The sequence below is a fragment of the Galleria mellonella genome, unplaced genomic scaffold (assembly GCF_026898425.1).
Source record: "Galleria mellonella isolate WM207_F2 unplaced genomic scaffold, CSIRO_AGI_GalMel_v1 utg264, whole genome shotgun sequence".
Taxonomy (NCBI): Eukaryota; Metazoa; Arthropoda; class Insecta; order Lepidoptera; family Pyralidae; genus Galleria; species Galleria mellonella.
Genome location: NW_026442060.1, coordinates 2,392,643 through 2,420,155, shown reverse-complemented (window position 1 = coordinate 2,420,155; position 27,513 = coordinate 2,392,643). Strand labels below are relative to the sequence as shown.

General features: G+C 33.3%; 1 protein-coding gene across 1 annotated transcript; it reads right to left on the bottom strand.

Annotated features, from left to right (window-relative positions):
• Nucleotides 1-12,894: 12,894 nt before the first annotated feature.
• LOC113511420 (uncharacterized) lies at nucleotides 12,895-26,562 on the bottom strand. The gene is made up of 2 exons (XM_026895045.3): nucleotides 26,476-26,562; nucleotides 12,895-14,059 (listed from the first exon to the last, which is right to left on the bottom strand). The coding sequence occupies exons 1-2, from the start codon at nucleotides 26,485-26,487 to the stop codon at nucleotides 13,076-13,078; spliced, it is 996 nt and encodes a 331-aa protein (XP_026750846.3). The 5' UTR covers nucleotides 26,488-26,562; the 3' UTR covers nucleotides 12,895-13,075.
• Nucleotides 26,563-27,513: the final 951 nt, after the last annotated feature.

Below are 27,513 nucleotides of genomic sequence, written 5' to 3'. Positions count from 1 at the left end.
TTCAAGCCACATATATTATTTATAGTTTTATTTTATTATTTACCAAATTCCAAATTGATACTCATCTCTATTGTTTCCTTTTGGCTTCCCTTCGTGGCCCTAGTCTTAAGTTCCTTTCGCCAATATACACATATTTCCAAATTCCATTTAGAATTTGCATTTTTTCTTTGGTGGTCCAATCCAAACCACCAACTCCAAACTATCAAAATAAAAAAGATAAATTTAGAAAAATTACACTTTACAATCGGGCCAATTGTTTCTTTTGAGATAATATTTTACCACACTGAGAACAAACGGTACCGGCACTATAGTGTGAATATACCCTTAAAGAGATGTCCCGTCGGCGTTCACCTACGTGCCAAATAATAATTAAAAATTATCTGACAGCATTTTTGGCGGCAATCCTTCCTGTCAAGTTGGTAGGCTTGATACATTCTTATCGAAACTCAAGGAAAAACAGGCAAGCGATCCAGCCGCACGCGTCCACCGTCATCGTGCCCTCATTCTGTACGTGTCTAATACGTGAGCAGCGTCGCCCTGCGTTCCGTGATACTGAATAATAATCAGACGCGTGAGCTTTTACCATATTTAGGACGAGTACTGTACATGTTATATATTATATAATGTTATAGGAATGGAACGCGTGGCCTTATATATATATATATATATATTTTTAAATATCATTTTTATGTGACGATGTGTTCTGGCATTTGTGATTTCAAATAAAAATGATTGCCTGAGTGAGAGCGTTCATTTAATTTTTGTTACAAAACTGTAGTAGATAGATAAATAATGTAATTGTAATAGTAGAGTAACTATAGACAACTTTATCATCATCATCATCATATCAGCCTTTAATTGTCCACTGCTGAACATAAGTCTCTCCCGTGGGGTTTTGCCAGTAGTTGCTTAGCAGGCGGGTTGGCAACCGCAGCTAGGTTTAGGAAATGTTTTAAGAAGGATGCTGCTGTCCATCCCTCGACCTCTCTTAGTCGATTCTTACGATACCCACGGGAAAGAAAGGAGTGGATTTGCTGGGGTTTGCCGGGATCACACGGCAAATAGACAACTTACAGATAGATAAATTATAACTATAATAAACAGTCTGTGTGAACATAATATGGACATAATATAATCATGTCTTACTGATACCCCGCCAATGTATGCCGTTAACGCAGGCGGAGCTACCATTCCATTATCATTCATTAAAAGTCTATAAATAATAAGAACAGTAACGAGAGTGCCTACCAATTTGTAATAGCAATAATAAGTTCTTACATTTCGTTGTCTTAAAAATAAAAGAATACTGGTTCTTCGTGCTCTTAATGAATGGAGAACGTAGTAGAAACAAGAAGGAACGCCGTACGAGGAATCACCAATAGAGTAGTAAATCACCAGGGGGAAGTAAAGCAAGCTGATTTGATTTATCGTGGCTATCCTCTAGGAGATAAGAATTAACGCCAATATTTAGATAAAATGTGTCAATTTATCTGAATTATTTCGAATTTTGGACCCGTTGACGCGGGTTGATATTCGCAGTTAGGCTTTGGTGTTGTTTTAAGAAGAAAGGTGCTGTCCATTTCTCTACCATAAGTTCTTTTAATCGCCTCTTACGACATCCACACGAAAGGAAGGAATGACCCATTCTATGCCAGGACCACATAATAGAGAAAGATATAGGCTACTTTTTATCCCAGTCAATAAATATAACCCTAAAGACTAAGAGCTAGTAATTAATAAAAGAAAAACGTAGCCGTAACCAAATTCCATTAATTAATTAAATTGACGCAGAAATGCTTCGACATCAAATTTAAAATGTTAAAATTGTAGCATCTCTTCATTCGCATTAATAAATTCCAACAAAATTTAAAATACGATCGAGCCAAGCCAATTTCTTCCGAGTGCATGTGGGTTCCAAGCGATCGGATTATATTATATTGCAGATCCTTGAAAATCTAGCTAGTTGAGTTCCTTTTCACAGTAATATTATTGGCTCTGAACTGTATTGAAAGATATTGTTATAACTCTGCAAGAATCCTTATTATAAATGTGAATATGAGTTTCTTTGTTATCTCTTGCATCTTAAAAACTCAAACAATTGTGATAAAACTATGCACACGTAGCATTTGAGATAGAGAAAGGCCCACACCCACTTTAAATTTCAATAAATATGTCTTAATTTTGAAGCGATGACTGCAAAAAAACGTACAAAAAATGCGATAAAAATTTACAAACCAGACTTAACAAAGTTTTAGTTTCGAGTATTCTTTAAGCCGCCATGTCAAAGTACCAATTTTAATGATACATTTTACTAACCATAGGGTTTACTTTCAAGTTGGGCCCATACTGGGTGTTAATAATTATACGTTATACCGACAAATTGAACGAAATCATTAGAATTTTGTGCCAATTAAAATCGTTTTTATTTAATGAATAAGAAAATTAAATTATGAATGAATACTTGAATAAATCCCTGCCACATTTAACTCAGTCAAGTTTAAAATACCAGTCACCATAAATCTTTAACTGAGTTTTAGCTCCTCCCAAACGATAATGGTTATATCTGATGCAAAACAGAATTATGTTTGGAAACATGCTCCCGAATATTAATAGAAAATTTCACTAGGTATATATCATTTAAATGGTGTGTAGGAGTTACAATAATATGGGTATATATATAGGTATTTTTAAACATAAAAATTAATATATTTTAAAAGTTTCATAATTATAATAATAATATATTTTTTTATTCAACTTAGAATGGCAAACAAGCTGACGGCCCACCAGATGGAAAGTGGTAACCGTCGCCTATAGACATGAGCAGTACCATGGACATAACAGAGTATACTGTTTCGCCCATGACACCCCCATGCGTTGCCATTCCTGAGGACTCAGATGTTCTTCCTCCGTACTCTGTAAATTCACGCCTTATCCCACCCTTCAAACCAAAACACAGCCATGCAAACACAACTGCTTCACGGTTGAAACACGAATGGGACAGAGGTACCCAAGCAATCGACTTTTGTACAAAGTCTCCCTCTGGTAGTATATAGTAATATATAGTTTATTAGTTAATTTTAAACTTTCTCGTCGTTTACACATATTTTAAATACACTATTGGGACTTTACACGATGAAAACTATGCAACTTTTTCATCGCATTGAGTCCCAAGTGTATTTAAAATATATAATTTATTATAGATGACAGCAGTGTTAAGAAAATTAATAAACTAAACAGCTGTAATTTTAATAATTATTAATTGTATAATTAAATTAATCTAGACTTTAGTTTATTTTTGTACAAAATTTCATTCAAATCTATCCAACTGTTTAAAGTTAATTAAATAAGTTATTAAACTGACATTTAATCATCTAAATGTCCTAACATTTTTATATTTATAATTTTTATATATATATTTGACATTTTAATATTTATAATATTAATAATATAATAATAACTAACTCATTCATACCTCCAGAAATTATTAAATAAAACTGTATGTGTGGATATACATTGTCTTAAATAAGTAATTTGAAAGTACTAATTATACTTAACCTACTTATTCTGTATGTATAACTTCAGATAAAGGTCAGTGAAGTTCGTCAACTTTAAGTTACAAAATGAGAATGAATGTTAATGAATTTGTAATTAAATTTCATTATTAATTTAACAGAATCAGAACTAGATGAAGACTCTCGTTAAGATACTGTGTTATTCAGAAGGCATATAACTTTCGCAGCTTGAGTTCTACAAGAGTTTACATGATGTTGAAGTACCTTACTACCTCTGCAAATAAGTACTAAGAAGTCGCTGTTTGATTTTTTTATTTTGTGACAGAGAAAATATTTTTTCTCACAATTTAGAATTTATTCAGACTTTTGTACAAATTATAAATGTCAACTATTTTTTTTTTTTATTTATTTATTCATTAGTACAAATATGTGTGGTGGACTTAATGCTAAAAGCATTCTCTCCCAGTTAACCATAGGGAAGTGTCAGAATACTCAAATGCGGTACTACTAATTATTGATATACATACATACTAAAATTACATATATAAACGAATAAATATATATGAATAACAAATATACTTACATATATATGATATATACTATATTATACACGAAATTGAGAATAATATAAAGCACAATATAAAAGAAAATTATAAAAAATTTGCCAAATAGTTCTTTTTCTTAATTCTGAATTTTAAATTTTTAATTATATATTCTAAAATTTAATGTTATCACTTTTTTATACCATAAAGGTGGCAAACAAGCATCCAGCTCGTCTGATGGTAAACGAGGCGCCTGCAACACTAGGGGTGTCAGTCACGAACACGTTGCCGATTCTAAAGAAACTTTAATACACCCTTTTTGAAGAACCCTTATACTGTGGAGTTGGACTCTAGGAGAAATCAAACTGGAAGTAATATAAATGAAACGATTTGAATAATTTTTAGAATGAAAATTAATGTCAACTTAGAATGGCAAACAAGCTGCCGGCCCACCTGATGGAAAGTGGTAACGGTCGCCTATAGACATGAGCAGTACCATGGACATAACAGAGTATACTGTTTCGCCCATGATATGCGTTGTCATTCCTGAGGACTCAGGTGTTATTCCTCTGTACCCTGTAAATTCACGCCATATCCCACCCTTCAAACCGAAAAACAGCCATGCAAACATAACTGCTTTACGGTTGAAACACGAATGGTATATCTAATATTATTAACAGAGATAATAATTACGTGGATCAATAGTTTTGGTTCTTCAGTTGTTAACTGTCCACTGACATGATGATGATGAAATAAACTATATTGGCCTTTCTCTTGGAGAAATTTGCTAGTAGTTGCCAGGCTTGGCAGGCGGTTTAGCAACAGCAGTTAAACTTTGGTGATGGTTTAGAGAGACCCTGCTGCCAATCCCTCGGCCATTAAGTTTTTTTAGTCGCTTCTTATGACATCTACGTGAAAGAAAGGGGTGGCCCATTCATTCTATGCCGGGACTACATGGCAACATAATTACATAGGGGGGAAAGAGATTGTTAGTGATGAGATTTAACAACCTCATTGCTAACAATACACCCTATCAGGTCGACCTCCACGCGGTTCCCCCTGGAAACCATAATGGTTAATTCTTGTTCAATTGGTCACTATAGGCCAACTGACCTGCCTTCATTTTCACTTGTCACACTTCACTGATGCCCCGCCAGTGTATACAAATAGCGCAGGCGGGGTTACCATTCCATCTTCACTCATTAAAAAAAAAAACAATTACATAATACAATATTAATATTTATATAAAAATACAGTATCGCGATATTCATGTTCATTCACGATAATCTTAGAAATCGCTCAACCGATTCTTATGAAACTTTGTATTGTTTACTTGGGATATAGAACAGTTTTGTCTCTATGAAAAAAAAAATGGACCTCGTGGGTGGCTGTATGGGGCACAACAAAGTTTGCCAAGTCAGCTAAATCCATTTTAAATATTATAAATATAAAATTAAACTTGTTTGTTTATTACCTCTTAACGCCTTAACGGCTAAAACAAATGTAATAAAATAAGAAATACTATATGGAATGGAGAAGAACATACGCTATTTCTTATCCCGGTTACGAGAACGAAGCCGTCGGTAAAAGCTAGTAGTCATATAAAATAACAGCTCTACTTACGCAGCGATTAGACATATTATTCGGATAGACAAAGAGCCGTCACGTTACCTACAGATACCCTTGTAAAATCCCAAAATAAGGGATTTCCATCAGTGCCAGTCGCATATATCTAAATGCAGACCCGCGTCAGGTTTTGTTCCACTGCAAATAAATCAGTTGCAACATATACGAGAAATATAAAAACCAGACAGAAAAGATTTAACACCATAATAAAGAATCAAATATTCAGAGAAACATCGCCGGCGTGTAGTGAACGACAGATGGTGCTGTGGACTAGTGATGCGATTAATTGCAACATCGAAATCGATAAGGTGACGTGACGTTAAATCGTAATGGACAGCTATAAATTCACGAATCTAGACGTCTCATCAATCTGTCCTTAGGTCTGATGTATTTGGTACATTCCTGTTAGACGTGCCTGATAATTACAATACAGGGATAGTAAATCTGTTACGAGCTTAGTAACTCTGCATCTATTTTTATAACTGCATCGATGTTGAAACAGATCTTTTTTTTTTTTTAAAAAGCGATGTAATATAAAATCTATACTATTTTTTATTTTATTATATTTTCCAAAATAAAAATTGATATTACTCATTGTACTGTCAAATAAAAAAAAATCAATTAATTAAGCTTTATAGTTTTTGAGAAAATCGTCTACATATAAGAGAGAAATAAAGATAATTAAAAATGAATATTCTCACGGCTGCTATTCCTGACAGAGCAATCGGAGGTATTTGTTGATTATTACCACTGTGGTAAACGTAATTACTAGAAATAATAATATATCGATAAATTTTTAAATCAAATACGGTACAATACTATAACACCAGCATTTCGTACACTCCATGAATAAAATATCGCCAACAGCCTATCAAAATAGAAACTATAATATTTCATCGATATATTTTTAACTAATACACAATGCAACACTAAAACGCGCTATTTCGCGCTCGATCTAAATGTGGGCTTTATTCAAATTCGTGAATATTACGAAGCGGACGCCACAGTTGTATTCGCTGAGTTTTTACAAGTCACCAACTGCGCGAGTTTTCATCAAATGCAAATTCATTCAGATAGTTTTGGGGACGTAGGTACGAACCTATAAAGTTAACTGAACTTTTCATTCCGTGTTCTGCTTGAGTTGCCGCGTATTGTTAATAGTTGGGCCAACGTAGACAGAGAACATTTTGTCCTGATACATTAAGGGACATTTTGTCCGCACTTTACCTCGACTTTACATTTTTTTTAACAGTCATTAAGGGATACCTTTTTTAATTGTCTAAAAAGTAAAACGGGATAATTGACCTTCTATTTTTTTTTAATCGATTAAAAAATAACTTAAGTATGTTTATGAAGGAAAATTCATTCGATATCATTGCACAAGACTTACTTTATTCGTAGCAAGTTTATACAGCCGTTAACTGCCCACTGCTGCTATGTACAGCAATGGGCCACCCCCATAGAAGGGGGGTTTTGTCAATAGTTGCCATGTTTGGCTGGATAGTTGGCAATCGCAGCTAGGCTTTTGTAATGTTTCAAAATAGACGCCTTTGCCCATCCTTCGGACATTAAGTATTCATGACATAACACGGAGTTAATGATCTCTAACTTTAATTAGAAATAAAAAAAAAATATGTAAATTCATAATATGCTCCTCGAGACAATACCTATCTACAGAGTTGGCTGAAATCTCAGCTAAGTACCATCCAAAATGAAGTCCCCTCTTACAAGGGTGGTCCTTAAAATATTCTTTCACAAATTAACTTGTTTTAACTAAGGAACAGGCGACGGAACTACGACAATTAATTATGCATCCTCCTTTCACGCCAAGCATTCTTTATTCAGTCCCCTTTATGGCTAATATGAATAAATAAATAACAGTTGAAAGCTGTACACACAGTGTTCAGCACGAAAGACAATTTTTTTTGACGTTTTTTGAGTAAACTTTCTTAGGAAAAAATATTTAAACTTACCTACCGTTGCTAGGGTTGTCAATCTCCAATTTATTATATTTAAGCGACTTAAAAAAATTGGGTTGCTCGTATCAATATAACGATCATATTATATACTGATTACCAACACCATCAGTGACATCAACACAGAAGGCGAAGTGAAAAACTACGGAGCCCAGCTGTTTATAGACGAAAATTTTTGAACGCCGTATTTCTTATTCTGTGACGGTATTTTTCTTTGATGGGTGAAAATGGTATGGTAACCCCGCCTGCGCTAACGGGATACGCTGGCGCAGCACCAGTGAAGGGTGACAGACAAGAATGAAAATAGGCTAATTAGCCCATCATGATGAATTCATCAGGAATTAACCATGATAGTTTCCAGGGAGTACCGCGAGGAGGTCGACCTGGTTGGGTATATTGCTAGCAATGGGATTCTCAGTCTCCATTACTAACAATACCTTTCCCCCCTCTGTAACGGTGTTGCATACGTCTACAGCTCGCGCTCAGCAGGCCGAGGCGCGCAGTCAAACTAGCGCACGCGTTACAGCTGCTTAAGATTAAGGGTCCCGAATGGTCTCGAAACTAGTCCAAACTCTTTCGACCAAATTACACGTAAATTAACCTGGTTGTTATTATATTAAAATATTATCTAAAATTATATTAATGAATTTCCACAAATTTTGACTGATCGCTAAATTATTAAAGAGTGGCTCTTAAGAGGAATTATAAACAAAGTTAAATAAGCAATCCAAATTAATACTATTACTTGAAATACCAATGATGTATTACTAAGAAATTACTAACTTTTCAATAACAATTGTTAGTTAATGCGAATTATGACCGAGGCGTTGGCATGAATTAAAGTTCTAAGCTTCAAAAAGGATCTAAATTCATTGTATTTTCTGTTAAGTAATAACTTCTTTCAATCTGAATGGATTTTAATCTGGATAGATCTATCTATTTATCTTCAACTCCCTTCTGTATATCTTCAAGTCAACTCCGAGTCTGCCTGTGTAAAGAGAGAATACTATTTAACGGTTTCTTTTTAATCCTATTTAAATGTCGTGACTGAAGAAAATAAATGTACAACATTTCTATTACTCTTAATTTGGTATATACACAGCTTGTTAAAGGCCTAGTACAAATAAGCATATTTAGGGGGTTATTTTTTAATATAAAAATATATTTAAGTATTTCTGTTAATTGTCTAGTACTATGACCGTAGCTTGGGGGGGGGGGGGAGGGGCATTGATGGGCAATGTCCTACCTTAAAAGGCCCGATGAAGAAGGCCCCAAGTAAATTAGTAAAATTCGCTTTTTCGAAGTCAGTTAATTATGGCTTCTACTCTACCAAGAAGTTCTTTTGCCCTACCTTAAACATGGGTCTAGCTACGACCCTGTCTAGTACCAATAGTACAGATTCTGCTTATATGATTTAAACTAGATGGCGCTGTGATAATATATCCAGCTGTAAAAAGTATCTATTCCTAATAATTAATTTACTTTTATTAAAGTTTACCACTGCACAAAAAGCAATCTGTGACCAATTGAGTCACGGATGTTTTCCAATTTTATTTTTTTATATTTTGACAAATATCACAAAGGTTTCATTCATTCATTTTATAGGCTTTTACCGACATGCCGAATCAATTTTCCTCTATATAAACTTTACAGTTATTGCTAACCGTTTTATTGGAATCTATAAACCAAAACAAAGGTTCGTGGAATGTACGAAACGTGACAAGTGACAACCCTAAAAAGAGGATGAACTGAGAAATAAATGAAGGCAGTAAATTGGTACGGATGTCGCTACTCTTTGTGTTCTTTCCAGAATGAATCATTAAAAATGAATCTTGATAATTCGGTGTTTATTGTAATGTCTTCTAAGTATATAATTTTAAGTAACAGACAAATTATTATAATGATTGCTGAGAAATTACCCTTTTAGGGTACCATAGCCAAATGGTATAAACGGTACCCTTATTTTTACGGTACCATTATTTTTTTTTATGCAACTCGGAATGGCAAACAAGCTGACGGCTTACTTGATGGAAGTTGGTAACCGTTGTCTGTCACTTAATGGGGTCTAAAGCGTTTCAAGGTCGGAAATATTATTTGGGATTCGAAGGACGTATGCAATTTTTTTAAATTATTTATTATATCAGCTTTTCCACTACTGAACATAGGCCTTTACCATAAAGGGAGTCTTGTCAGTAGTTACCACTGTGGGTTGGCAGCAATAGTTAGGCTTAAGTGATCTTTTAAGAGGGAATAATCTTTTAAGAAGCCTATCTCTCGATCATTAAGTTTCCTTAGTCGCCTCTTAATACACCTACGGGAAGGGAAGGGCTAGTGTATTCTATACAGGAACTTGGCGGCGTTATAGGAACTTGTAATTACTTCTCTATTCCAAATTGCTTTTGGGATGTAGGACATAGGCTACTTCCTATCCCGGTCAATATATACTTGTAGGCTACCAACCTCTTTCAAACCTATATAGTTACAGAAAAATAAATAGTGACGTTCTTGACAATCTTCTTGTCTTAGCAATTTTACCGAACAATATTTTGTATCGCGACTTATTATATCTGGAATTATTTACTGTAAATATTATTAATTATACAATCTCGTACTAAATCTTTCTTTCTCTCACTCCTTCTGAATCTATATATAAATATCATCAAGCTCACGTCTCTACACATCTCTACATACTTAAATATCCTGCGTCAGGGGTGTTCTTCTCTAGAAATCTGTCCGATTCTAGATTAAGTGCATACGGGTATGCGATCCCGGCCTCCCGAGCCCACATAAATCCCTTATTCCTCTCATTTACTAATTTCCTTTAGACATTTCCAACGTTCCCTTGCTTTTTTCCTCAATCCTTTCCTCCAAATCGTAGCTAGCGGAAACCACTAACAAATGCATTCCCAAAGTGGGTTGACGTCAGGCAGGCGGCTGGTCGTAAAACTGTAAGTCAAATCCTTTAGTTATATGGATAAAACCATATTAAGCCGACCCCAAATATGAATAGGAAGATGATGATCCTGGATACGCGGATGAAGACGCGTGTAAATAATAGTTATAATAACTCATAACTAAGCGACTCTTTTAGAGGATCCACAGAATTCATCAAGCAAATTACCAGCATAATGATTCCCTTTTATGTTACATAATTAAGTTAACCGCAATATAACGCCCTGTGAATTCTCTTTATATTTACCGTAATGATATTAAAAGCCGACATTACAGGAACACGCTGTATAAAAATGTACTCTATAAACATAGTGTTCATAGTACTAGTATATATATAATAGTTTTACCACTATTTGTTTATTGGTGATAATGGAATGGTAACCCCGCCTGCGCTAACGGTATACGCGAGCGGAGCACCAGTGGGGTATGATACGCAAGAATGAAAAGGCAGGTCAGTTAGCCCATCCAGACATCATTTGTATTCATCATATGGTCATATGGAGATTTTGTACAAAAGTCAATTGCTTGGGTACCTCTGTCCCATTCCTGTTTCAACCGTGAAGCAGTTGTATTTGCATGGCTATGTTTCGGTTTGGGTGGGATATGGCGTGAATTTACTGGGTACAGAGGAATAACACCTGAGTCCTCAGGAATGGCAACGCATGGGGGGTATCATGGGCGAAACAGTATACTCTGTTATTTCCATGGTACTGCTCATGTCTATAGGCGACGGTTACCACTTTACATCAGATGGGCCGTCAGCTTGTTTGCCATTCTAAGTTGTATAAAAAAATACTTACTGCAAAAGCGTCTATTTGGGCACCTCTATTCCATTCGCGTTTCTGCTGTGTATATATCTATGTTTCAGTTTGATGTGTAGGATATGGCAATAAAATTACAGGGTACAGAGACATAACACCTTAGTCCTCGTGAATGGCAAAGCATGAGGGGTATCATAAACGACACAGTATATTTACTTTTTTATGCCCATGGTGCTGTTCATGTTTATAGGCGACGGTTACCACTTTACATCAGATGGGCAGTCAGCCTGTGTGCCATTCAAAGTTGCATAAAAAGAAACCTTTTCACACGAAAAATACTGAATGGATTTGAATGAAATTTAATACTCGGATAGGTTATATTCTGAAATAGCAACAATATAAAATAATATAAAAAATATATATATAAAAAAATGCGAAATTGAGTTTTATTTTAATAGAGTTATTTTATTTTATTTTGCTACCATTAGTATATGAGTGACTGCCGTCACTTATATATTAATTATCAATCTCCGACTGTCATTTTGTTCACGCACCTTTTGCGACGCGTGTTTCACCTTTAAACGAAACATCTTTAGGCTAATTGTTAGATCGCTACTCGGAGTCTATTATTAATCGTTCGGCACCCAAATTGCAAAACAAAGTGAGTTCAATCAATATATCCCAGCCACGCGGACGAAGCCACGAGTAAAAGCTAGTTAACAATGTTCCCGTATACGCTGTCTAAAATAACTAACTCAACGCGAAGCTAGCTGGAGCGTAATATGAGGTAATAATAAAATCGCTCCTGTCACGAAGGGAAAATTAATTCACCTACTTATTGTCTTTCATGTTTGTTCTCTGTTGTTTTGCTGGAGCATTGACAAACATGCGAACTTTGTTGGTTTAATTACTCTATCTGGATGTTTAGCTGAACATAATGTTACGGATGAGCATCGTGATATTAAATATGTACTTTACATCTATTTTACATTGTTGTGAATATTTTGATTAATTATTGCATCTATTATCGAATCGTAGTCTTATATTACCAGAGGGAGACTTTGTACAAAAGTCGATTGCTTGCGTATCTCTGTCCCATTCGTGTTTCTACAGTGAAGCAGTTGTGTTTGCTTGGCTGTGTTTCGGTTTGAAGGGTTGGATATGGCGTGAATTTACTGGGTACAGAGGAACAACACCCGAGTCCTCAGGAATGGCAACGCATGGGGGGTATCATGGGCGCAACAGTATACTCTGTTATGTACATGGTACTGCTCATATCTATAGGCGACGGTTACTACTTTCCATCAGATGGGCCGTCAGCTTGTTTGCCATTATAAGTTGTATAAAAAAAAACCTTATAGCTTATTAATGGCTTAACTAATCACTATGATATTCGGTATACACGTATTATATGGGATGGAGAAGTATATATATAGGATGTAAGATTTTTATTACAGTCAGAAAACATATCCTCGTCACTTGGACAAAGTCGGGGGTAAAAGCTAGTATGAAATAAAAATCAAAATTGTACAAAAAATATAACATGTATTATAACAACAACAACAACACAATAATAAATAAATCAACTACAACATGAAGACAGTTGAAAATGACTTAAAATTAATCAACAATATTTACAAGGCACGGTTAATAGCACAGCACACACATACATACGAACAATCATACAACCAATACCAAATCAGACCTTAATGGTCTTTATGATGGTGTATGGTCTTATAGATGGGAATCTTGACGGGGTAAGGCTGAGGCACGTGAACTGTGACCGTCTTCTCCACCTTTATTGGCACGTGTTTCTCCACTGGGTAAGGCACGTGCTTCACCACAGGGTAAGGGACAACCTTCTCAATGGGAATCGAAATTTCAGTTTCAACCGGAACTGGGACAGGCTTGTTGACTGGCACTTTTACGGGGTACGGCTGAGGTACACCCACGAGAATAGGTTTTGGTACGTTCACGTGGATTGGTTTGTGGATGGGGACAGTAATATGTTTGTACAAGGGTACAGTCACTGGACTTTCAACATCGACGTGTTCGCCAACAGGGATAGCTTGCTCGCCGTGACCGCCGTCGCCGAAGTCATGGCCGCCATCTTGAAGGACGAAACCTTGACCATGATCGCCGGAGTCACCGCCATGACCGCCAAAACCAGCATCGCCGTGATCGCCACCGTCCTGACCACCGATATCACCTCCATAGCTCGCAAAGCTCTGTCCTCCATGTCCAAAACCTTGGCCTCCGTGCCCGAAACCTTGTCCTGCATCTCCGAAACTTTGGCCTCCGTGTCCAAAACCTCCTCCTAGATCATGAGCCGCTTGTAAATAAGAGTCCCCTCCTCCTAACCCGTGACCTCCGAAAGAAGATACATCTCCGTGACCTTCAAGACCCTGCGAGCCGATCCCCTCATGTCCAGCTAATGATTGGCCACCAGAGAAGTCGTGTCCTCCAGATCCTTGAGTCAATGCCAACGTGTAGTCTTGTCCACCATGTCCTCCTCCTAAATCGTGTCCACCCCCTAAATCATGTCCTCCACTAGATGGCGCGTAATTGTAGCCCCCTGAAGAGCCTCCTTCAAGTCCACCGTCGTGACCTGACAATCCATTTAAGCCATGCCATCCGCCCGATTCAATAACACCGGCCTTGCAACTGGCCACTGCCAACAACAAACAAACCTGTAAAGAAAGAAAAACTATTGTCAGTACTTAGTATATATCAATTAATATATAGTATATATGTAGGATAAAACCGCCCCCCCCCCAACGAGGGGAAGGAATTGTTAGTAATGCGGACTATCAGTCCTATTGTTAGCAATACGCCTTTAATGTCGACCTCCACGTGGTTCCCCCTGGTAACCGTCGTGCTGAATTCCTGGTGTATTCATCACGATAGGCAGGCGGGGTTACCATTCCATTATCATCAATTAAACCCCTCGCCTCACTAGATGGAGTGATGACAACAAATGCATTGCAAGGAATCAGTGGATGCAGGTGGCTCAGGAGCGTTCCTTACGGCAGTCTATGGGGAGCCCTATGTTTAGCAATGGATAGACAATGGCTGAGAAGATGATGATGATGAATACATATCAGTAAATATAAATAGAGTACTAGATATTTTCCAAAGACAGTGATGATACTGTAAACGAAAAATATTGGATATTTTGTACATATACCAAATTTTTTTTATACAACTTAGAATGGCAAACAAGCTGACGGCCCACCTGTTGGAAAGTGGTAACCGTCGCCTATAGACATGAGCAATGATGGACATAACAGAGCATACTGTTTCGCCCATGATACCTCCCATGCGTTGCCATTCCTGAGGACTCGGATATTATCACTCTGTACCCTGTAAATTCACGTCATATCCCACCCTTCAAACCGAAACACAGCCATGCATACCAAATAAATAAGTATGTATATTATAATATTTATTAGTCAATAATAATAGTATAATATTTGACTTATAATAAGTAACATAGAGTGATATTTAATAGTCTTTTTGTTTGTTAATTAAAATTTTGGCAATCTATAGTATGAGAAAGAAACACAAAATTAATTTACAATGAAAAAATAAATGGACTGAAAACCGCTATTCTTCATTACACGATCTCATCGTGTTCTTATTATGAAATACGAAGAAAATAAAACACATTGTTGCGAAAATCACAATTTATAATTGGCTATTATCGGAGGCGAGTGAACGAAACGGCGAGTACTCGTAAAAATAAAAATAAAAACTAACCATTCACTTTCGGTTGTTTTTTTTTTTATTATTTAAAATTTGTGTAACCACAGAATTCTCTTACATTGTATACAGCTTTGAGTATTTGATGATATTATACATCTAGATAGAGCTTCTAGTAAAAAAAGTCCAAAAAAAGTCTCTCAATTGTTGGGTGACGCATTGGTTATTCATATTGTTCAAAAGTCTGATATTGTAGTATTGAAAACTGTGTTAAAAATAAATAAATAAAATAACAGATTATGTAATAAAAGATTTATACAAATTTATATCTTACGAAATGAACTTTATTTAAAAAAAAATAGGCCTTTTTTGCCGAAGCATTTTTGTGATTTTTTTTACTACAAGGTGTAAACGAGCGAGGAAATATGCTTTTTTCTTGAAGATTATGTCTTATCGTATTTCTAAATATTTTATTTAGATGTTAATAATCTAAGCTTTAAATATTAATTAATGATAAACATAGTAAAATAAATAGTAGAAATATGTATTAATATAATATTCTATCTGTGAAATACGAATCATGTTTGATTACTTAATATCGTTGAATAATCGATATGAATATCCGACTCGGATGTTATTATGTTGATACAGGAATCGTTCGGTTCATCACTAGTCTGGTCTTTACAAGTACAACTATGTCAATACGGAAATGATCGGTAGTTTATGTATTGCTTTATTGCACTTTCGTCCGACTCGATTGGAATAGTAGTTTATCAAATACTAATACAGAGTTCATATGTAAAATTTTATTCTAAAATTAAACTGACCTAACCATAGTCAATTTATGTAATTTAAAACTGGCCACCTCTATTAAAAAAGAATGTAATACTGGCCAGTTACATATTAATTAAAATTAAACAAATACGGAATTTGAAGTATAACCTATAACAAGTTTTTGAAAGAAGAACACACATGTTACCGTTGGTTACTAACGATGCCACTTCCTTTCACCTTTTATAGTTCCGTATGAAAATTTATACTTAATTAAATTCTTTCAAGTTTCAATGAGCATTTTAAAATTTTTATATTTATTTGTTACCCGCGAATTTGTTTGCTGGACAAGGATAAAAAGCCTATATCATAAAACAGCAAAACAGACAAACAATAATAAATTAATATAAATATTTATAATAATATATCCTTGACCTCCCTATACGACATGACACCTAGTGTTTTTTTTATCTGTCCTATGTAGTTATTCCTCGGTCTTCCTCTTCCTCTTTTGCCCTCTATTTTTCCTTCTACTATGCTCTTAAAAAATCGTCATGTGGTATAAGGTGGCCCAGCATTTTGCCTCTTCTATTCTCTATTATTTTAATTAATGTTCTTTTCTCCTTCACTTTTTTCAGGACTTCCAAAAGTAAAACTTCCTTAAGTTACAAAGAGAAGGAAGTTATAATATATAGTGCAAGCAATTTCATTTCTCAAAAATATATAATTCTCTACGGAACCAACCACACTTTGCCAACGTATCGCACTAGATTAATGATATTAAATACATTCACCGGTTTGTGTTGATTGACAAAAATTGTAATACAAACATGAGAATCCGTTCTCCTACCGACAAGTGAAGGGAGCGTCCACTTTCAGAAATAATTGAACACGTAAACCAATTTCGAGAAGTTTCCATTTTAGATTTTAATTCGACGGTGATGAAAAACGAAATAATATTGTATAAGTGAATAATTACAACAGCTGATTTTATTTTTTAATTTTTTACTCAATTATTTTTTATTGCGTATTAATTCAAATACATAGATGCGAAAGTAAATTTATTTATTTAATATTCTTTGACAGTTGAATGAAATAATTTGTATGGAAAAACATGCGCATATTGATGTGTCGAATCGATAAAGTATTATTATTTAAACTTAATGAGAGCATTTAAACTTCGAGAGCATCGTACGTAAGAACTCACCTACTATATGAACCCTCAGTTTAATCCTGGTAATGGGCTTCGTAGACGGTCAAGCTGCTTTAATCAAGCATACATTTATCCTGCTTGTAGAAGAGAAACAGAGCTGCTTTTTATTCTTTGTCTTACCAACAGGAATAGGTGCGTACTTGACTTAAGCCGCTTAACCGTCTATAGGAACTTTATAAAATAAAAAAGTATTCTAATTTTAAATTCACAACTAAGTCTCTGCATCTTTATCGAATTTGCCTAACACAGTATGAAGAAGTCTTAGATAGAGTGTCTGCATACAAATGCATCAAGAAAAGCGGGTTAACTTTTTCATACAATTTTGCGTGGTAAATAGTTATGAGTGATTCCTTTAAACTTCTATATTTATTTTGTCTTGTAAATTCTGCACCTTTTTGATGCGCAAAAACTCATTTTATTCATTAATTAGTTAAATATAGATAGATTAAGATACATTGTGTGTGTAAGTGTGTGTTAGCTGACAAACATGGAGCCGTTTTTGAGACTCGATGCTCTATCTATATAATCTAAGGAAGAAATATATGAAGACTCCTAACACTGTGGTACTGATTTTGCAATGCACAATTAACTCATTCTTCTCTCGTACTTTGTTTATTATAACTTCAATAATTGAGATCGTTGTTAGACCTAGTTCGTTACTTAACTTTATAGTATCTAAGCCAGATTTCCGGGCCACTCACGCTGGTCTGCTGGTTGACGTAATCGACTAATTTTATAGAGCAAATTCCACTGTCACGCTTCAATCTCAATACGTCAATAGCTGCACTGGAATATTTATTTTATTTTGTGGAACATAATTGACAGCCATTGTTAGGTGACTGCTGGCTGAGTTCTTTTACCGACAGCAAAAAATGAGGAAGTTGTATTATGTTTGGCGCGTATCTTTTTATTAGATATATAATATGTCGGTATACCGATTTCACCGAGTTATAAAAACTATTTGGAAATCTAATTATAAAAAACATATAATTATATACATTGTAATAATATGGGCACATGTTTTATATTTTTGCTCAACTCATATGATTCATTTTACGATAAATTAAAATAAATTACGATTTAGAAATAAAAATTCCTAATATTTCGTACAAAAATAACGTTTTATGGAAATAAACCTATTTGATAAAAATAATTGTAAGTGAATAAAAAATAAAGCATTGTGGCATTCGTGATAAAATATAAAAACCAATTTAATTGACGTGACAAATTACTTTAAACTAGATATGAAGTATAAATGAAAGATGATTATTCAAATAAAAGCTTCTTTCATTCTTTAAATAAGTCACTTCTATATTTAAAATTGTTTGTTCCTTATTTAAAATTGTTGAATAATTCGAATTAGATAACGTCATTTTAACGTTGACATTGTCAACGAGTTAAAAAGTTCAATGGCGGGACCTACTTCAATTGTTTTTGTCCGTCTGTCCATTGAGACGTTTTTATTGCCAAATTAATAGAACACGGAAATTGCGACAAATCGCAATTGGATAAGTTACATAGTTCGACGACCTCCTTCTACTTTTATTATATTATATTGTAGCTTTAGTTCGAAACTTACACGTGTGGTTTTTTAAAAAGCTAAATTCATTTCTTATTACGTATTAAGAAGAAATATACCTAGTATATATATTTTACCTACACTAGTCTTTTAGGAACAGAAAAATAAATGTAGATGGGTATTAAGGTTTTGTAAATAGTTAATTAAAGAAACTTTTATATACCGTAGACTGAGACACGAGTATTTTTTATCTTTTTTTTATATTTTTGATGTCTATGTTAATGTTTTAAGGTTTTTAATAAATGAAAATTAAATACGGAGAGAATGAGGAGAGAGTAGGTTAGTTGACCCATCGTGACAAATTTTATTATTTAACGATGGTTTCCAGGGAGAATAGCGTGGAAGGTGGCCTGATAGGGTATATTGCTAGCAATGGGGCACTTAGACCCCATTACTAACAATTCCTTTCCCCTTAAAGTTTTTAGGTTTGACTAATAACTTGTGTAACTCATGTGAGTAAAGAAAGTATTTACTATTTGCTTTTTTTTTATACAAATTGTAATAACAAAAAAGATAATTACCAATTTTCTGCTGAGCAAAATCTTTTAACTATTATTGTTAAAAATGTTAATAATTATTATTTTTTTGTCTGTATTACTATTTATACAAATTTTCATTTTTTTTTTTATTTAAAACTTATAAACCGATAGATATAAAAAAATACAATAATACCTATAGGGAACTAAGTATCCCTGATATTATTATATTTATATTATAATATCATTATGTCTATTCACCCATCAATGTGAACATAACGATGTAATATCGTATTCATAAAAATCAGTATCGAATTCAAAAACATTATCCTCTTTTCTCGCACAGTCGGTTAAGAAAATTGCAATCAAACATTTTAATGGCGTATTGTCACAACGATATAATATCATGCCATTAGATTTCTACTATTCATACATTCACGCAATTATGCCAATAATTATGTATATAACGAGAAATATCTTTATTTAGTATGACTGATATCCATATAGCGTGATCGAGAATATTAAGATGATACCTATTTTATTTGGTATCTATAGCAGAGGTTCCCAAACTTTTAAAATAATCGATCGCCCACCAAGTACCTTTTATTTTATAGAACCCCATATCAACTACAAATTAAAAACACTGTAATTTAAAAAAAAAAATATTAGATATGTTTTAAAAGTATAATTCTAAATAGTTGTAACTGTATAAATAATTTCGTCAAACCCTGATGGAAATCCCTGATTAAATTATCTCTTCCTATAAATTATATTTATTACATTGAATTCACATATTACAAGTACTTAGTAAGTAAACCTGCGGAGTGAGGCCCTGGTGAGCTGTACTTCAGGTATTCTTATACCTATCTTAGACACCAGTCTCTCACAATTATATTTATAATTCGAATACTTTAATATAACCATAATCATTTCAGCCATTATTCGTCCACTGCTGGACATAAGCCAACCCAATAGACTGCCATAAAGAAAGGCCCTAAACCACCTGCATCCGTTGTTTCCTTGCAATGCATTTCAGGTAGTCACTCCATCTAGTGGGGGGTCGTCCTACACTGCGTTTGTCCGTACGTGGTTGCCACTCAATATAAGCATGTCTCATTGTATTTCACTGTGATAAATTGTAAAGAGAAAATAAAACAATTATTATTATTTGAGTTAAAAAATAAAATGCGTAAAATATGATCCAAAAAAAAAGAGAAAAAAAAACACCTAAAAATGAATTGATTATCTCCTTATTGGTGTTTTAAAAACATAATTCGTTGAAAGATCTCGATATAAAATCGACGAAGTAACTCTAGGATTATGTAATGACACGTAACATCGGAAACGTCTTTGGTGAACGCACTGGAAGCGAATTCGGTAAGTGAATGTCCCTTTTACTACTGCTTACACCCCGACCGGTTTGATGGACAGATAATACTCACTACACTACGGTTACGAAGATAGATAATGAAGCATCTAGATACAGTTAAGTGCTTTGAATGTCTGCGGTTAGGCCTGTATTAAGTATTATATAATATGTTGGGAGAATTGAGTACGTCCAGAGGTTCTCAAACTATTATGTCGTCGGCCATTTGTAATATTTTTAATGATGGCGTGATTTTTATTTTTTCTATTTTTTTTTTTCAAAATAAAATCATTGGTGTATTTTCTCAAAATATTTCCTGTTTCCACACTTACAACTCATACAACTGTATAACTTGAGAGCTAGACACCCATATTTTATTTTTAACCGACTTCAAAATAGGAGGTTCTGAATTTGATTGTATTTTTTATGTTTTTTACCTCATAATTCCTTCAATTGTAAACCGATTTGGAGTATTCTTTTTTTATCTAAAAGGGTATACTTACAGACTGGTCCTATAGAAGTTTTATCATAATCGGATCAGTAATATCGTTTTAAACCAATATAATTGATTATGCCACAATTGAAGTCGTTTCTTTTTGTGAAAAACAAGTTAATTATTAACTAAAATATACTTCATTCTACAAAATAATATAAATACGTCCACTATAGTAATCCTAGATGGATTAATTTATTCTAAATTGACTTTTGTCATGAACATAACACTCGATATAGTCACGTTTGATCAAATTTATTTCAATACAACGTGCTGGGGGGAGAAAGGGATTATTAGTAATGGGATGTAACTCTAGCGGTTTCATTACTAGCAATATACTCTATCAGGCCGACCTCCACACGATTCCCCTGGAAACTACCATGGTTAACTCTTAAATTCGTCACTATGGGCTAACTGACCTGAATTCAATCACTTAAATCTCTCACTGGTGCCCCGACCGATAGCGCAGGCGGGGTAACCATTCCATTATCATCCATTAAAAAAAATACAACGTGATAGGGATGACCCCATCGTTGTTTTCTGAACAACTTGATTTATGGAAAGCGTCAAATATTTCAATTTGGCGTTCCATTGTTACTGCCAACTCTAATGGAAGACAGGCGTGACTGACATGTATGTATGTATTCAAGGTACTCTCCCTCATCAAAGAGTTTGTCAATTTAATTTTTTTTATATACAATTTAAAATGGCAAACAGACAGAGCAGGGGTTCCCAAACTTTTAAAATAACGGAACGCCCACCAAATACTTTTTATTTTAATAGGGTTGCATTTTTTTTTTTTACAACTTAGAATGGCAAACAAGCTGACGGCTCACCTGATGAAAAGTGATAACCGTCGTCTATAGATATGAGCAGTACCATGGACATAACAGAGTATACTGTTTCACCCATGAAACCCCCCATGCGTTGCCATCCCTGAGGACTCAGGTGTTTTTCCTCTGTACCCAGTAAATTCACGCCATATCCCACCCTTCAAACCGAAACACAGCCATGCAAACACAACTGTTTCACGGTTGAAACACGAATAAAACAGAGGTACCCAAGCAATCGACTTTTGTACAAAGTCTCCCTCTGATCTTCTATACTTATAATAAATCTGTAGAAAGGTCAATTCTGTACATGAAATATCTTTCCAAAATAACTATTAGGGGCTGATTAGTGATCGATACTAATGCTAAAAATGCAATCTGTAAAATGTTTGTGTCTGTCTGTCCGTCTGTATGTTCGTTATAGAAACAAAAACTACTCGACAGATTTTAACGAAACTTGGCACAATTATTCTTCATACTCCTGGGCAGGTTATAGTATATTTTTTATCACGCTACGATCAATAAGAGCAGATCAGTGAAGAGAAATGTTGGGAAAACGGGAGAAGTTACTCCATTTTTAAGCTTCCATCGCGTGTGCAGTCTTAATGGCCACTTTTTAAAATGTAAAAATGTCCACCTAATAAATAAATAAATATATTTAAAATACTTAGACAATTTTATGACATTTAAAAACAAATTTCAATAATTCGTTAACAGTAAATCGTATCAATATTGACGCGTAATTAATTAAAGCAATTCATTTGTTTTTATGGATGTTCGTGAATTATAAAGAAATGTTCGAGAAATTTAAATTCTTAGTATAGAAATAATATAATTGTATACTGATTGTACATTTCAATTAAAGCTTTTAAAACGTCTTAAGGTACAAATCGAGATAAGAGAAATTTAATTATGAATTTAAAGAAATCAATTATGAATGAATTAATGAAAACTCTTTATTGTTGCCTTCAAAGAATGATACAGATTATGAAGATTAATATGTACACAAACAAAATGAATTAAATTACATAAACTTCATTACATAAAAACAAGATAAAGAGGTAACAATGGGCGGCTTTATCTTCAAATATCGGTCTCTTCTTACCTTAGGATAGATAGGAATAATGAAAATTATATTTAATTTAATACTTAAAAGTAATGGGAGAATAATATTTTATTATAATACAGTATATAGTAAATGCAGACGATTATCAGTAACACGGATATCCTCTGTATCATGTATATCAAGAGGTATAAGTACTGCTCTGATATCTATATATTGGGTTCCTCTAGTATTGATAGCGGTAAAAGAGGTTATCAACTACTTCGATATAGCCTATTTCGGGCAGATGTCTGTATACATTGGGATCGATTGAAACATTCTTTATTTCAATATTGTATAGTGGGTAATTATTGAATATATACGTTATTTGAACTATATATATTATATATTACCTATCCTTAATATCAAGGGTAGACCATTGATTCTCAACTCGAGGATCGCGATTTCTAGTGATGTCCCGTTCGGTTTGCAATTGACGGAGTTATAAGGTAATAAACATAAAAAAAAAAAATACAACCGATTTTAGAAACTTTTTCTTATCGAAGTCGATCGGAAATGGTATTGCTGGTAGAACAATCCCTTTACAGTTTGAACATCAGCCTTTATAAAAGGATACTAGCTAACAGTTTCAACATCAGCCTGTATAAAATTGCGTAATTTATGCGAACATTACACAGGGCTATCATTAGCTGCGTTTTCCATTGGTTTAATGTTTGCGGAACTCTGTGCTTTGATGAGTTTGTCGCTGCGGTTGTAGGCTTTATATATCTCAGTCGTGAAGCGTGGAAGTTAAATTAAAAAAAAAAGTTATTTGCATATTACTTCCAAAATGAAGATGTTTGCAATTCAATCTACTTTCGTTATGTACACGTACGCGCAATTATATATATAGCGCATCACATAAATACATACATTATGTCACAAACTATCTTTAACTTTATTTCATAATCACTTATTAATTATGGAAATGTGATTTTTATATTTTAATAATATTTCTATTTTATTATCAATTTTTATATGTCTTTGATTTTTAATTTATTTTTATTTTAATTGATAGGGATCCTGCTGAAGTTTTTTTTTTTTTTTTATAAAAATAAAACGAACATGTGCGTAAACTATATTAAACACAGGTGTACTGAAATATGTTTTTGGGGCAAAATCTTTCTTCTTTCTTTTGGGGCAAAAGTTATATACTTGGCAATATAATATGTATACAATCCGTATCTATACAACCTTGTTCTAATGGTCATATTTGCGTCCCAAAGGGTAGGAGGGGTCAACTAGAGAGGTGGGCAGGGAATGACTACACTAGACGGAATAACACTATTACATTCTGTGATTATATGCAAAATATGCAAAATACGAGTAGATACGTAACAACACACCAAAATATATCACATGATATACCATACATTTACTAGAACGAGACAATGGCAAAGGTAATTATCATATTTTACGAAGTAATATCATACTAATTAACATTGAATCTAAAAAGTGATTAACGTATCTATGTTTTATGGATTAAAGTAGGTTTTTGTGTGGCATCTCCTTATTTATGTCCTCATAAAAGGGTTTAATATGTGGCAGGAGACGCAAGATAGATTGCATAAGAGATGTAAATTCCATAATGAGGTTTTTATATCTTTAGTATGCAAAATCAATGCTGTAAGCTAGGAATTTATGGTTTATAACCAACAGTATAATTTTATATATCGTTACTCGGCTATTGTATAATAAGAATACAATGCATGCATATGTAATACCATAGTGTAAAGAAATCTTCCTATCAGTTGTTCAACGGTCACGTTTGTACAAAATATTGCGTTTTGAATTGTCATGTTACCATTCGGAACATCCCAATAAGGTTGGACTACTGGTTTTCTTTACACTGTAATAATGCCACAGTATAAGTATTTGTATTATAAATAATATAACTAAAAAAGATTTTTTTTTTTGGGTTAGAAATCAAGTGACTAAAAGTAAAAGTTCCTTTTTTGAATTTGATTTGCTCACGTTTTCTGCTCACATATTAACTTGTAACTTAGGTCCACTTAAAATTTTTTGAAAGTATATATTACGACGGGTTTCTAATGAAAAAGGTATATTCTAAATATAAGCCATATCCCGATCACGCAGACTAAGTCGCAGGTAAATACTAGTGATTTATATTCAAGAACTCTACTTAAACCTATACTAAACACGTTCTTGGAAAATTTTTCGTTCCACTTTGGCTGAAAGACTGAATAAAATACCACATGTTCAGGTAATTTTCGTTAAAATAAGTAAATAAAATGTTAAAGCAAAATACACGCGCTTATAAATTAGTTTTCCTTTCATTAAATGTTTAATTTAAACAAAATATTACCACAAAATTTGCTGAAGGAAAATAGAACAATATCTTATTTTTTGTCGTGCCATCCCTAATTGGGAACACGATAAAAAAAACAGCTAAGAGCGCACACATGAATCTAAATTATGATTCCGTATATAATTTTGAAGTCTATTATTTTTGTTTATTTTTATAATAATACTAGCTTTTACACGCGACTTCGTCCAGGTAACCTGGATATGTTTATGGACCGGGATAAAAAGTAGTAGTACCAAATTTCATACTGATTGGTTAAGACTTAAATTTTTAGAATCTAGATCTTCTAGAATCCTAGAAACTATGTATCTATCACCTTAATATTCAAAATCCCGTGTCAAAATATTCGTTCACGCCAATCTCCGAAACCGCTCAATCGATTTTAATTCCATCTTTATTATTTGTGTATTATTTGTACAACTTAAAATATAGGACAGTTTTTATTTCAATGAGATAAAACGACCTTGCAGGTTGCAGTCGGGAATAAAATAAGATTAACCGGTCTTCTTATAAAATTACATGAAATTTGACTTAAACTATAAAAGTTAAAATACTGTAACACAGAGATAGACAGATCGACAGATATAGATGAGAAAAAAAAAACAATAAAAATAGCAACTACTGAAATTGAATTATTATTAATATTATTTCATATTGAATACCTTTAGAGATGTCATTTATGGTTTTTATAGATTAATTAGTTTACCTTATAATTTAATAGTGGCATATTGAAAACTGATTACAATAAATTAACTCGTAAACTATGATTAAAGTTCAATGCCCTTCAATGTTTTATCCGATTGATAAAGGAGGGTAATGTTTTTTCTAATTTTCTGAAAATAAACTATAAGAGGAACATGTAAGGCAAAATATATAAATATATAACAAGAATAACAAGCCTACAATGATGAGGATTGCATATTTACTATTATATGCTTTTTATAACGTTCTAAGGTTTAAATTAGGATAAATTAAACATGAAATTCGATTATTTTCAGGTATATATAAATATAATTTATAAATTTGAGTATATTATTTGTCTATTAATTTAATTTGTAAATAATCAATATTAGTTGAAAAAATAATTCTAAATGAGTAATATAATATAAATTACTTTAATAAATATAAATTTAATTTAAATTTCAGAATTTAATTCAATCAAATTTCGAATTTCTAAAAAGGAAGCCCTTACAAATCCTTTCATGAAAACTGGTTATAGTTGAAAAATATAAATAAAATTAAACTTACAAAGGTCCTCATGTTGTCTATGCGTGGGATGGCGGGTAAGTCTCTCCCGCTGTGTTGTCCGATATGCAATGGTACCTTTGCACAAATGCACAAACATTTTTATAGCGACCGGAAGTGATTGTCGTCGTGGGGAGGTATACGAGAAAGGCAAGATTTAGGATTCATTTAGAGTGGACACAACAGCGAAAGGCTCAGGAGTTCTGTTTTCAATTTTGTCCCTTTTATAAATCAGGTTTTATTATTTTGCACCCATGTGTACTGTTTGGAAATATATACACTTTATTTTTTATTATTTTAACGTTTAATGTTATCGGCTTAAATGTATTAGATATAAATTGACTTTTTTACAATATTTTACAATTTCTTAATCTCTTTTTAATTTTTTTATTTTTTTTAAGGTTTTAAGTTATTTTTTAATTTATAAATACAAGTTACAATATAATTCATTGACGAGTTTTTTTTTTAAACTGGCGCGAAATGCTCTTGTTTACAAAGCTTAATGTTATAATCAGCTTTAAAGTGTCTATAAATTCACTTAGTAAAATGTTACTGTAATATTGTACAAACCCTACTTAAAGGCCATTAGTTAGTTTCAAAGTAAACAACAACATTAGCTTTTTGCCACTGTAAATAAACTAATTATAAGCTCTATGTAGAGTAATAATGGGGCAATTAAATTATATCAGTAAAACAATCTGAATGAATGAATGAATGAATGAAAAACTCTTTATTGTTTCCTTTAAAGAATGTGTGGAGTACAGGCCACATATATTATTTATAGCTATATATTATTATTTACCAAATTCGAAATTGACACGCATATCTATTTTTCCTTTTGGCTTTCCTTCTCGGCCCTAGTCTTCTAAGTTCCTTTGACTATTATACATATATTTCCAATTTCCATTCCTGGTTTCCTTTGTCGCCCACATAATGATAAAGATTAACAATCTGTACACAAACAAATAGTAACTTTGTGCAAAAAAAAATTATAGTAGAAAACGTAGTAATCTACAATATAAAAATGAAACAAAATAATAA